At 38.7% G+C, this 14,035-nt stretch overlaps 1 protein-coding gene and 1 non-coding gene across 6 annotated transcripts; both read right to left on the bottom strand.

The window, feature by feature from the left end:
- Nucleotides 1-31: 31 nt before the first annotated feature.
- On the bottom strand, nt 32-7,151 carry LOC103714044 (WEB family protein At3g02930, chloroplastic-like). 5 transcript variants are annotated; one of them, XM_008801172.5, is made up of 4 exons: nt 6,916-7,133; nt 5,990-6,326; nt 3,640-5,887; nt 32-621 (listed from the first exon to the last, which is right to left on the bottom strand). In XM_008801172.5, exons 1-3 carry the CDS (start codon nt 6,933-6,935, stop codon nt 3,659-3,661), a joined length of 2,586 nt encoding a protein of 861 aa, XP_008799394.4. In that variant the 5' UTR covers nt 6,936-7,133; the 3' UTR covers nt 32-621; nt 3,640-3,658. The 5 variants fall into 5 exon arrangements, with proteins under 5 accessions (XP_008799394.4, XP_089781986.1, XP_008799395.4 ...); XM_089925860.1 differs by lacking the exon at nt 32-621 and adding an exon at nt 703-886; XM_008801173.6 differs by lacking the exon at nt 32-621 and adding an exon at nt 2,245-2,666.
- A 5,362-nt stretch (nt 7,152-12,513) lies between these two features.
- On the bottom strand, nt 12,514-12,599 carry TRNAM-CAU (transfer RNA methionine (anticodon CAU)). Its single transcript is given in 2 exon segments — nt 12,514-12,549; nt 12,562-12,599. It is a non-coding gene; the product is annotated as a tRNA-Met (tRNA).
- Between the last annotated feature and the right edge of the window lie 1,436 nt (nt 12,600-14,035).

Here is a 14,035-nt window from a genome sequence, read left to right as displayed (position 1 = left end):
TTGCCAACGATCTTGGTGACCATCCTGATAATGAGGGGCAAGAGGCTTTTTATTTCAACATGGAGACTTTCTTTTAGGAAAAATAAAAAAACCCATCCCGAGAGTGCAGCATTTAGAACATTATGAACATCCACCCAATCTCTGCTTCAGCCTTTTCCAAGTTCTTGGAAACTGAGCTAAGCTTTTGGGTAAAGTCCATATACCCATTCCAATGAGGCGGCGAACTGGATGGTTGCATATGTGGCAAGTCATTCAGAAGATACCCTATGGGCTGAAAAGAGGGAGTTACATAAAGCACTTCGGAACCTGTTGTTTACTGATTTCATTGGATGTATTCATACTCACAATGTATGAAATACTAGTTTCCAAAAAAGAAAAAAAAAAGAAAAAGAAAACCCTTCTGAACCGAGCATGGATCAATGCGGTCCACAGGAACAGCCTCAATGGCCACAATAGCTCTGCATGAGTACTGTTTGCAACCCACTGCTGACAAAAAGTACTCGGTCACTTCTCTCCCTTCGTGCACAGTGGCAATGCAGGCTTGAGCGCTGGAATGGTTGCAGCATGCCCAGGCAAAACCCCCATTTTTTGCCGAGTTGTTGGTATTATGACCACGTCAACCTGAAATCCATTAAAAAAAAGGGAACAGTTAATTATGATTGGATAATACATGCCCGCTACTGTGTCAGTCTCGTTAATCACCAGCCATTCCTGTCGCCATATCATGTGGGAAGCTAATCACGAAACAGATCTCCTCGTCAATCATGCAAGTATAGAGCGTTCAGAAGTGGTTCGGACTTGAGAGCTTTTCCTCTCATCTTGCTACCTTAATAATGGCGGATGCAGGTGGTGTTTCCTTCATAAGATTGTACTGAATTTTCACTCTCTGTTACCGGAAATATATAAAAAAAAAACACCAGCCATTTGGTTAACAGATGGACAACTTCCCATATTGAACTAGATCTCTCCAGATTAACGGCAAAGTAAAACGGCTCTGAACTCAAACATAAAACATCGGGAAAAACATTATCCTTTCCTATGTTGGAGGATTTCTTGCCACTTTCATAATGATCTCACGAGCCATGGAGTTCATGAGAGGATACGGCATTGAGACTTCTTTTATTTTTTTTAATTTTCTGGGAAGGAATGAGGGTCTTGAGTCCCTACACGACCTACATGATGCTTCTTGTGGAACGAGTTGAATGGAATTGAATGGAACTTATTTTAGTGGTTAAGTTCCTGCATGTTTGGTCCCCAACCAAAAATAAATCCTAGGTATTTACCCGAGCTTTTGTGACCAATTTCAGAGTGTACAGATCTAGGTTTGCAGATTTGTTGCCCCCTCCGTGCTCCATCCAGCAACCTCGGCTCTTGCTCTTCCTCGATGACCAGCGGCATGGATGCCGTGCTCGAGGAGACAGGGCGGGGGAGGGAGGGAGGGAATCGAATGGAACCAGGCTTCAGTTTTTAGAAGCATAATCAGATCGATTCGGTTCGGATCAATGGATCAGGTGACCCAAACCTGAACCAGCCCACTCCCTATACATGCACATATATATGTATTGATTTAATTTTTATAGATTTTTCATTCATGATCCTGGTTAAGTATTGCTTGTTTGAATGAAATATTGGTTTATTGCGATTTTTACCTGCAACATATTATATTCCAGGTTTATAGATATTTCTAATTTTCCTGTAGATGCCTCTGAATATATTATATATTATTTTAAATCCATTCCAGTTTCCATTATTGATTTATTTCTCAAACAAAATCAATTATTTATTTACTGATTTCTTTTTAAAATAAAAAAAATAGACTAACCCGAGAACCAAGCAAGACCAACCCAATCTTGATTGGATCAGGATGGGTCGGTTCCAACATTAATTGGTTCAATTCTCATGAGTTTATTTTGGGGGGAATGATTAAGGTTAACTAAATGAGTTTAGAAGGAAAGATGGTCTTTCCAGCTGCTCCATGCCCGACAATCGAGCCTCTCTAATGACCATTCCATTTCATCCAAATCCTTTGACAGGCTTTAAAATCTAAAATTTTAGTTCATCTGTACATTGCATCCTGGATCACTGATGAGTGCAAATATGTTAAAGAAATCACTCATTCATCCACATAATGAATCATGGTTCAGGCAAGATGGACTCAGAATCTCACAAGTCTGTTGCAGTGGGGCAAACTGGTTACTGGAGTGGAGAATGGGGTTAGACTAGGAAACACCCAGGGTCAAGAAGGGCCGAAAACAAAAGGGAATTACTTTGAACATACCACCATTACATGGTTTCATTGACCTAAAGTAGAAACTAGGAAGATTCCTGGAGTCTAATGTCAAGTTATAGTAGTATGCAGGCTGGCCTGGAATACCCCTAGAAAGCCAAGAGTACAAACTACAAAGAAGTGGCTGCAGAGGGTATAGAGTCTTGAAGAGAGCTGCATGACTTGTATTCATCCTCTTAGATTTGGTCATTCAAAGGAAACAACAGGGATGAAGAACTTGGACCATGCCAAGCAAGGCATGCCATGCCAGAGATCTGCGAGGATGTCAGAAGGGGGGTTTTCTCACATGGACCATACCTCGAGAGCTAGAGCTCCTCAAACCCAGTTAAGCATCTGAGACGCGCACACAGAGAAAGAGAGAATATGAACATGGCTTCCTCTGAATAAATAAAAGAATAGAAAATTTAAATGCAAGCTATGGAAGAGGAATTTCCTGTTCATAATCTAGCAATCTTTTAATTGGTACAAAAGAATGAAGAACATTCACCACTAGCTATTCTGGTGCAGGAAGAAGTAAACTGGGAGAGATCTATGATACTAATCATAACTGAGTCTGCAGAGTGGTCATCTATTGCTTGAATCATGAAGAAAAATGCTAGCAGTGATTAGAACCGATTGGAAACATGAAAAGCTTCTCTGTAAACTAGAACAAAACCAGATATGGCCAGATACACACTTCAATTCACCGAATGAAGAAAATTCGATGCCACCAGGCTTTGCAAATGAATTTTCAACTGTTATTCTGACTCATATTTAACTCGACATTATCATGCACTATGATACCTCAATTGGCTGATCTTATCCAGCTAGTTCTCTACAAAATTTGAGAATGCCAACCAACCAAAAACAACATTCCAGTTTGCAGGCAGCTCAGATTTGTACTGAAGGGTTAACTTACAACAGCAGAAAAACTAAGCTACTATAGGTGGTGGTTATGAGAAAGTATCTGGAAAAGCTAGCAGGGCTAGGGTATTAACAGAAAAGAAACGAAATGAGGAATTACTGAAGCCAATTGCAAACAGCCTTGCAATACATATAAAAAGATCTCATCTTTAAATGTAAATATCAATATGATGCCTTCAATGAGTACAGTGAGTGCATGGTTTATTATACAAATATAACAGCAATCTTTCCTCTCCGATCTATAAAGTAATGCATGTGATGGTAAAAATTTTACAATGCTCATTACGCATAACAAAGTGGCAAAGAAGCAGTAGATGATCTCAAATAGACTTTCTATATTGTTACAAATTTTCAGACAAGCCTTGAAAGATCAACACAAGCATCAGAACCGTAAAACGCGAAGCCTCAAAGCACAACAATGCAGAAGTTAAAACAAGATAATGAGATACCTGTGGTGGAGCTTCTCTGCTACTTATGGTTTCCCTTCTTCTTCAGTAGGCTCCCAAATTTGTGGAGCAAAGCCTTCTTTTTCTTTTGCCGCTGCTGCTTGGTAGGCGAAGTAGCCCCATTATCCATGTTTTCAGATAATCCATTTATCTGATCAAAGCTACCACTATCTATCTTTGAGTCTTGATCATCATCTAGTGATTCTGCCTCAGGCTCCCTCTCTGATGCAAGAATCTTGTCCACGACCTTGCAACTTTCCCACATTTTCACTTCCAGAGGTTCCTCCTCATCATTTTGATCTACATTGTCATTAGCTTCTCTGGGTTTTGGTTCTTCTGTCCAACAACCTTCGAGCTTTCCTGAGGGTGTTTCTGACTTCATTTTTTCTGCTTCACTCTCATTGGCATTTACGTCGGGAGACTCAGAAGTGTTTGGCAGCAGGTCAAAATCTTTCTCCCTGTTTGATAGCTCGCCATTTTCCTCAGTTTTCTTGGCAGTGGCCTCTGCGAGCAATGCAGACAGCTCTTTGACTTTCTCTAGGGCTGCTGCTTCCCGGATCCGAAGGTCATCATTCTCCTGAGTGATGCTCTGCAGCTCATTCTCCTTGTCCAATAAACTTTCCTTCATCTGCAAACTCTCAGCCTTTGCTTCTTCTGCTGCTTCATTAGCAGCAGTTCCCTTGGAATCAGCTTCTCTTAGCTTAGTTGTCATCTGGACTGCATCATCCTTTGCAGCTTTTGCTTCACGCTCTGCTCCTGTGAGTGCATCCACCACCTTTGCCATTTCAACCTTGAGAGAAGCAAGTTCTTCATCTGACTCTTTAATAGCAGTCATAAAATTAAGCTCTTTTTCTTCCCACTCACCGCTGAAGCTTTGAGCTTCTGTTTCAAGTCTTTCCACAGTTTTCTTGAGGCAAACGATCTCATATCTCGCTTCATCAAGCATGACCTCATACCTCTCTTCAGTGTTCTTGAGAGCTGATTTCAGTCGCTCTATCTGAGCATGGGCATCTTCAATTTCAGCTTGCTTTGTTAAAAGTCTTTCTTGTGTTTCCCTAGCTTCGGTAGACACCTCATGCAAAGCTGAAGCTAAACCTTCCATTGCTTTCTTGACCTTTTCCCCTTCATCTCTAGCAATATTAACCTCATCAATCAGTTTGTTCCTTTCCTCCGTCAGGCCTTCAATGTTTGATGCCGCATCCTTCTCGTTGTTCAGTGCCTGCAACTTTTCCTCCTCCACCATCTGAAGTTTGGATTTTAATACTTCAACTGTCTTCCCCATGTCCAATGCCTCCTGCTGGGCTAAATAAAGACGCCTATGTGATTCATCAAGATCAGTTTTGTGCCTAGCGACCTCAATATCCAAGGATTCCATCTTTCCTTTAAGAGTACCGATCTCAGATTTGGCATGTTCCAACAAAGCATTGCTTTCCTCCAGCTGTTTCATTGCAGGTGCCAAGGAATCCGAAAAGGCTTTTTCAGACTGCTTTGATTCCTCTAACTGAACCTCTAACAACTCTGCCGCCTTCTTCCACTCATCAGCGAGCTTAGTTAAATCTGATTCAGCTTTCTTGGCACCAGTCAGTTCAATCTGAAGCCCTTCAGCCAATGATTCCATCTCAATCAACTTCTCCTCAGCTGCCTTTGTTCTCTCAAGTTCTTGCTTCAAAGCGTCAACTTCAGAATCCAACTTCTTAACCATTTCTGCTGCTTCATTATTCACACTCTCCAGCTTTGAATCCAGCAAGGATTTTAAACGGTCAAGTTCCCCAGACAAAAACTCCAACTTTTCTGCATTGATCTCGGCGATTTTCATGGCACCATCAGCATGGCTTAGGGCAGAGTTCTTTGCTTCAGTGGCCATTTCTAGATCATGTTTCACTCTCTGAAGTTCCTGAGTTATGGAAAGCAATTTTGAGACATCCACGGCATGTTGGTTCCGGATGTTCTCAAGCTCTTTCTTCCATTCTTCCTCCTTTTCCTGGGCAGCATCAATGCCCACCTGTTCCAATTCATCTGCCCGGAACTTCTCGATCTCCAAGTTCTCCTCGGCTCTCTTCTGAGCAACAATAGCTTCCTTGAGCTTCTCATTTGCATCGTCAGCCAATCTCTTTGCATCCTCCAATTCCTCAAGAACCCGGATCTTCTCTTGCTCTACTGAAGCAAACTGCTGCTTTGCCTTCCTCAGGTCTTCCTGAGCAACAGCCAATTGTGCCTGAAGCTCCGATCCCTTCAATGTCCGCGGTTGTTTCTACGATAGAAAACCAAATTGCAAACAATTAGAAAAGGCATATAGTGAAGATAGGCAATTAAAAGGTCTTGAAGCAAATGTAAAAGATCTTGATTTTCTTACATCAGTACTACTGGTCTTAGTGGCAGGCTTCGACTCAACTGATTTCGGTGTCCGATCAACTGATTTCGGCAACCGATCAACTGATTTCGGCGACCGATCAACTGAATTCGGGGGCCGATCAACTGATTTCGGCGACCGATCAACTGATTTCGGGGGCCGATCAACTGATTTCGGCGACCGATCAACTGATTTCGGTGACCGATCAACTGATAAGCATCGCTTCTGCACAGGGGATGGCAACGCAGAGTCCGACCTGGTGGATCCGGTCCTGCTTAGTTTGCTAACCCGAGGGGTAGCTGGTGTGGTTTTGTTAATTGGAGTGTCAGATAAGCCAGATCTGTTCAAAATCCAAAACTTGAAGATTTTAGAGATCCAGATTTCTAATACATGACATAATGTAACAATAATGCAAGAGATCCCAAACAGAGATTCCACTACATAGCAAGTAAAAGCAAATCGAAACATCAAATCCAGACCAAAACCCATGAGAGAGAAGAAGAAAGCTAGGGTCGCAGACATGAAACAATTCGAGATCCACTGAATCCAAGGGCTCAAATTGAGAATCAATCTAAGCCCCAGCAAACCCAAGATCCCAATTTGGAATTTTTACTACCAGATCAAGCTCAATGAACCAGGGGAGATCCAAATGAGCAAGAATCCATGCGCCATTGATGCATAACCCGAAACTTGAACGATGAAAGAAGCATCTTGACAGCCAAATCAACAAGGAAACGTCCCAAATCCCCCAAACAGATCAATCCATAAAAACAAAAGAAGAAAAAAAAAACGAACTTTCAAGAAATCCAAGATGAAACAAAATCCAGAAGCTAAAAGAACATAAAGACCTCGAAAAAACCACAAAAATAGCAGCTTGAACAAGAACCGAAGACGGACAAAAAGATTATTTGTGTAGATCTGGTACTCACTTAGATTTGGATGGAAGCATTGTCACCAGAGAAAGAGAAGAGAAGAGCAGAGCCCACAAGGTGGGAGCTCTAGAGTTTGGAGGATGGAAATGCTGGGGTTTATCACACAACAGAAGAGAGAGAGAGAGAGAGAGAGAGAGAGAGAGAGAGAGGAGCTAATTATTATTGCAGTTGGTGTCTACGCGAAAGGGGGTAAAATCGGACCCTCATTTGGTCCCAAGAACTCACCCATGGATGAATGGAGTTAAAACATCAAATCCATATAGCTGGTGGATTTTTTTACTTCAAATTTTTTATGAAGAAAATGGCTGGCGGACGGTGTCTAATTTTTAATTGAAAATTACAACATGGCAAAACATGATGTTGGCGGCGCGAATCTTGTGGGGTGGCTTGTCCATGATACAACAAAGATTTTGATACCACAAAGTTGGATTACTAAAATTACTGGCTTTGAGTATACGAAGAGAGACTCAATTAGCCAATGGCTTTCAAATTTATTGTTTACTGGTGCTGAACTCTATCATCTTCTTCTACAGTATTACTGTACATATATTACTTTTTATTAAAATTATATATATATATATAATTATTAGTATAGCTGATTGGATGGTATTTTATATGCCAAATATATTGAGACTACATTACAGTATTCTTCGATAATTCTTTCTATTCAATTATTAGATATTTTATTTTTTATTTTTACGGATGAATTCAGACTCTAATAGGTTAATTTATCTATTATACCAAAAAGAAAAATTAATCTATTATCTCATTTTTGTAATAGTAAAATAATTTAATATTAATAGAATTTTTGTTTTCTTTTGTGGATAACGATGGCCATTTACGAAGTAACTTGACGCACGTGACATGAATTCATTCTAGTGCACCTGGCTGCACGTGCAACAGTCCAAATGATTGGAAACTTCTTTTGGCCCTCTTGGACGTTTTAGACACCACGAGGCTTTGAGATAAAATCTATTGGTAGCCGTCGCAAATCTATCAATCATACATCCCCTAGGTTACACTTAATAACATATGTAGCCAGGCAAAATTTTATTGATCAGAATCTAAGTCTTGTACAACCCAAGGGGAAAGTGAAGACACACCTACAACACCCAGACAGAACATGATGAGTTCACCATTACACTGTGTAAACAGGCATATATAACTGGATCATGTTGGGCTGGTAATTTTTTTTTATCTCAAATTCAATTAGATAAGATGTGAATATAAAAGGCTTTGAAATGAAAATCCAACCCATCGATACAATCTACCATGTTTGAACTACTCGTAAATCAAAATTCTAATAGCTCGCTAATTGGTCTTTATGTGCTTTCTCTAGTTTAGATTTTAAACATTATTTTTTCTTTTTGCTTCTGCTCCAGTTCGCATTATAGATAGATTTATAGAAAGAAAAAAAAAAAGCTTCATTGCTACTATCAAGGGGTTGTATCAGATGAATTCATTGTATAATTTTGTTTTAAAGTAACTTCATTTATATTACAATCTACTGTGTCTAAACTACCCATATATAAAGAATTATCTGTGTTTCAGTATGGAAAATTTAAATAATTTATATTACAATCTACTTGAATCTCCAAGCACATAGCAAGAGTACAGACACGAAGACAAAAGCCAACTGATAATTACGCCCTTCGAAGTAGTTTCTAAGAGGGAATTGGCTGGTAATCATGCTTTTGGAACAGCTACACCACATCTTTTACAAGTAAGTAGAACCCGCCTTTCATGTCGATTGGTTTGAGGTTGCAGGAGGGGGATAAAAAAAAAAATGAAAACCTAAAAATTGAGAGGATGATGTGTTTTTAAAAAACAGAGAAATCTCTCAATTAGTTGAAATGTTTCCATCACTCTTGGATTCTCAAATTAGTGCCCGATATTGAGTTCCGCTAAACTCGGATTAGATGGTAAACAAAGAGATTAAATAGTCGGGACAAGAGTTGATACTTATGGTTATATCCATCAAAAGGTTTGCTTTTAAACTTGTTAATAAAGTTAGGTACCTGATTAGTGAGCTTGCTTAGGACACAAGATGATACTTTATGTGACCTTCGAAATTAGGACACAATTCATAGAAACCAGCCTTTCTGACTTCTTAGTTCCTTTGATGACCATAAGAAGTGTGAAGGTCAAGTCTACTGACTGCCGGCATCTCAAGGCCTGAACAATTCAAGTAGCACTCCTACTGGTGCAAGGTCATGTTGCAAGCTTTCCATAAAAAATGTTAGTTTAAGCTAAACTATGTATCCATAGCAAGTAAATAAAATCAGAGACTACCTACAAATGCGACTTTAATCCCAAGTCTCCCCTGCAACCATCGGTATACTTCATGTCACATTTGTTCAACTCAGATTAACTATGGATTCAATATGAATATCATATTCGATAATATTGAAACAAAAAATGCAATCAAGAAATAATGATGCCACAAACTTTTTTTCCTCTTTGTGCAATTAAATAGGATACCATTCATGAGGCAATAATAATCTACTCAAGCAATTAACAAGCAAAATAATCAAAGCATAATTTTTAACATGAAAAACTCTTCTATGTGAAAAAAAATTACGAGACTTAGTCCAGTCAAAAACTTTCACCATTTAAAATAATAGAATTATATTAGATTTTCTCTAGTTCAACAGAAGGCTACACAAGCATCAACAAGATTTAATCTTGGTTTCCACAATAAGAACATTCATCACAAATAAAATTTATTTTAATAATAAATAACAAAATAGAAAATAGATCTCATCAAATATTTATACTTAAAATAATCAATAGGGAATGATTTTCAACGATCCAAACCGTCGCTCAATGCCAGAAATAACATACCGAAATTTCAGCTAAATTTGAATATAATTAACCATCTGATCATCCGACAAAGCAGCATTTTTTTCTCTCTCTTTTCGGTTTTCTAAGAACCCCACGCTCTACTGTCTCTATAAAATTCAAATGAGGTATGAGGAGGGACCACAACAGACAATAAGATCAAATTCTGAGCTTTTTATGAGTTGATCGAAGGCTCTTTTCGAATTTTGGAATATCTTATTGATGCGGTAAGGTTTTACCAGCAAGTTAATGATCAAAGCTTCTGTTCAGACGTCATGATAGCTAAAAAAAGCATGGGTGCTAAAATAGATGGGAAGCCGGGACGACAGCTAACCTAAAAGAGCAGGGGGTAAGATAAACCACCTCTACAAACTAATAAATTATTTTCCAAAGTTAAGACTACCTTTTGAAACATCCCTGTCCCACCTTAATTTTGAACCTGAAACCTCCACTGCAAAAATTTCATCCCACCTTAATTATTTTCAGCACCCTAACAGACCCTGCTTTTAGTATAATAATCACACTTTGCCGTTCTTTTAATCCCTTTGATGGTACCAAGGAAATAGAAACTAGAAAACAAAGGATACAGGGGATGGAGGATGTCATAGATTAACAAATATTCTATACTTGACATGAAAAACCATCGGCATTTATACATACATACATACATACATATATACATATATATAGATAGATAGATAGAGAGAGAGAGAGAGAGAGAGAGAGAGAGAGAGAGAGAGATGAGTTATGATCCAGGGACGTCTATGTGACCCTTAACACGTCGTGCCATTAACATAAACCCCCTTAAAACCATGGAGAGCTTGCTGGCTCTCCTATAGCAATAAACAAGTGACATGTGTCCAACTAGGTGTTATTGGGCTCCATGACAGAGCCAAGTGATGGATGCCTGTCATCAAAACGCTTGACGTTAATGTTTTGGTGCATGGATCACCTAATTCGTATGCTCGGCTTGCCTTCTTATCCACATAGATTTGTGATCCAAGGTTTAATCCCTAAATAACAACAGAGTTTGTAACAAGTTAGAGAAGTTACGGTGGAGTTTTAAGATCTTCTGTCAGCATTGCGGGCAGAATGTTCCACCAACACAGCATGAAAACGGTGAAGCAGAGGATAGAAAGAACGATTCACACTCCTTCGTCCGAATTTACCTTTGGATTGATGGGAGCGCAGCCCATAAGGAGTCTCGGCAGCTAGAGTTACTCTTTTTATGGCATCAATGGCTAGAATTGAATCATGTTGATTGAATTCTCTATGGTGTGAGTTGGCTTGACCCTCTGTGCCTTTGGTGAACCCTATTCGGTGAGTCAAGGCAATGTGGCTTGACCACCTAGGAGCTGAGACCTAAGGGTGAGAAGTGGCCTTGATTTGCTCGGCCTTTGGGCCTATTTTCTAGGCCCAAGCCCCATATTCATGTGGGCTTTCAGGCGTCTATAGCCCTATGCTTCTGTTGCCATCGTCTATCTACTAGAGCAATCGATTCGAGCTCCATGATCATCGATTTAGGAACCATTGGAGGGGATGGAGCATCTGCCACCATAGCTTTAGGAGCAATAGCTACTTCACCTTCAACATCTCCATCAGCAGGTTCTCCCACTCCCCTGATCAAGTGACACTGGTGCAATGTAGCAGAGCAGATTCATCTCTACTTATAAAATCAACCAAAAAAATCAAAAAAAAAAAAAAAGAAGAGAGGAAAGAATCGATGGAGATGAGATCAAAAGATCTTTCAACACCCAGCGAAGATTGAAGGGGATGGAGCATGGATCAAGAGGCATTGGGCTCCAGAGGGAGGAGAGGCAGGGACCCAAAGCCAAGCCCTAGGCAGCGAGGAGATGAGGGAGGAGGAGGGCATCTCATTCATGAAGATCATAGAGGCAGCTCATGAGAAAGCTCCGAGAAATGACAGTAGAGAGAGAGAGAGAGAAGATTATTGGGTCGGATCAGGTCAGATTGGGTTAGATTTTAGGTCAAATCGAATCCTAACCAAACTCATTGACAGCTTTAGCTATGATCGGTTGAGTGCTTTGGTAATTAGATTTAGGTTCCTAGAAGTAAAAGGATGGATTTGGCTGGGATGGGTGGTGGGAGATAGAAATGGAAGAGAGACCGTGCCCCGTCAAAGCATAAAATAGGAGAATAAGAAAGTATAGGGAGAATCTTTTTTAAATATGCCGCTAATAAAAACATCATTTAGAATTTTTCTTACTAAGAGGGATACTTCTAATCTTTTGGGTCTACTGGCTGATCAGAGATTCTATAATATGCATAGATAAAAGACTTCAATTAGTTGCGTCAACTTGAATATTTCAAGTTGCCTTTCTTTAAAAAATTAATTTTAACAATTTATCTGTTTTTTAATAGAAAATCCAAGAAATATTATCTAATTTGTCTCCATAAAACCCTAAGCATATGTTGCTTAAAAGAATACTTCAACTTTTTTTTTGAATGAAAAAATTACTTAAACTTGAAAAGTTAGAATAAAATAATAAAAATAATTTATATACTTGAAGGACTCATATATTCATAAAATATCTAACATTTGAGAAGATGTTACTTTTTGAAAACTAGCTTGAATTATTTAAAAGCGTGCAAATACTCACTGAGATTTAGGAAAAAGAAATGGTACACAAAAAAAAAAAAAAAGGAACCAAAAAGGGTCAAATCCAAAAAAATGAGAAACTTCGTTCATAGAGATTCGTAAAATACTAAACATTTAGAATTTAAAAAAGACTATGGGGTGAGAGAGGCTCGAACTCTCGACCTCAGGATCACTCAGAATGCTATGAGACCTACGCGCTAGCCAACTGCGCCACCACCCCGTGGTGCTTGAAAGTATCGTTCCAGTTTATATGGTGTATTGTTATCAGGATTCGCACTCTCCATGCGATTCTAAAGAAATCAGTCCAATTATCTGGGAGCAAGTAGAAGCATCACAGCTTCGCATTCTTTTTATCAATGATGAGTAGAAAAAAATGCGGCCAAATTATTATCCTTTAAGATCAATCCCTTCACACCCATTGGCGTGCAGACATGAATAATTATATGTTCTACAAGATATTTGTTTTCATTGGGTTTATCGGAATTTTAAACAAAGGAAAATCATATTCCAATAAAGTATTTTGCTTCTTATTAAATACAATACACTCGCTTATGAAAAGAGTTATTGAGTGCGCTCTTAAGTCTTGATGTTAAGAGGTAGATAGACTGTTTTTTTTTATTGAGCTTCCTTGGGATCAGAAGTGCAGAATAAATTTTATCTGTGTTTTCCAAACCGACATGAAGGTTTGATTTTAAAAATATATCAAAAGCTTTGGTCTCACTGGAGTTGAATCCAATGATCCATAACCATAAGGTCATCTTGTAGTCCAACAAAGAAAAAAAAAAATATCCTACATCATGCACTGGTATGGTACATGTAGTGTAGGATATAATTTTTATAATAGCTCGGCGAGGAGACTATTTATCAAGTATGTATATATATATATATAATAAAGACAAAATAAATCCAAAAGATATTATCTTTCACTTTTCTCAAAAAAATCCAAAAGATATTATGCTTTCTTTTTATTCACATGAATATTTCCTTGTTCTTCTCAGCGTGATCCACAATCATGGCATGGAGACAGATGAATGAAGCGGGTGGAATCTTGCTCCTCCTTTTTCTCAAGAAAAAAAAAAATCGGATGAATTGGACAGCTGATCAAGTTATATTAGATCAAAAGGTCAATGATTAATTTTGTGCCCGTTTATATACTTGGATCATAAAAGGAATCAAAAGTCTATCTTTAATGTTAAAGTTCAAAACATCTTTTGGAGCTCAACCGCTCCTGGAGCCCGTGCTTTCATCTCACATGCCATTCATGATGAATGGAATAAGAATAATGCTATCTATTGAAGCAACTCAATTCCATTCCAGGCCTCAGTGGCGCCCAACCGTACCATGGTGTGTGGTAAACCTTTTTGAATATTAATTATTTGTCTTTTGATATCAATCAATTAGTCAGCCTACTAGTGATTGACCTGTCGGCTATTTTGATCACACTTTATAATATTTTATTTTTTGATTTTGTTGAATGTATTCATACTAAAAATATATGATCCATCTGTCTTATAAAAAAAAAAAGAAGAAAGAATGAATGAAAGAAAGAAAAGGCTACTTTTGTCGTGGGACACCAAGCTTGAATAAGACTCTTGTCAAGCTAAGATAATCTCTTATTTTTACAAGCCAATGGGTGTTCAAGCTCGGCACATTTGG

Source organism: Phoenix dactylifera, chromosome 10, assembly GCF_051530095.1.
Source record: "Phoenix dactylifera cultivar Ajwa chromosome 10, Ajwa_hap1_PhDact_Kaust_v1.1, whole genome shotgun sequence".
NCBI lineage: Eukaryota > Viridiplantae > Streptophyta > Magnoliopsida > Arecales > Arecaceae > Phoenix > Phoenix dactylifera.
Note: the sequence above shows the minus strand (reverse complement) of the source record. Positions and strands in the feature narration are given on the sequence as shown.

What these genes read in the sequence shown, in the direction of transcription:
- LOC103714044 (XM_008801171.5), bottom strand. Translation starts at nt 6,935, where the DNA reads ATGCTTCCATCCAAATCTAA. An exon ending in ATGCTTCCATCCAAATCTAA is followed by an intron (nt 6,327 to 6,915) that starts GTGAGTACCAGA and finishes GATTTTGAACAG; the next exon opens with ATCTGGCTTATCTGACACTC. An exon ending in CTAAGACCAGTAGTACTGAT is followed by an intron (nt 5,888 to 5,989) that starts GTAAGAAAATCA and finishes TTTCTATCGTAG; the next exon opens with AAACAACCGCGGACATTGAA.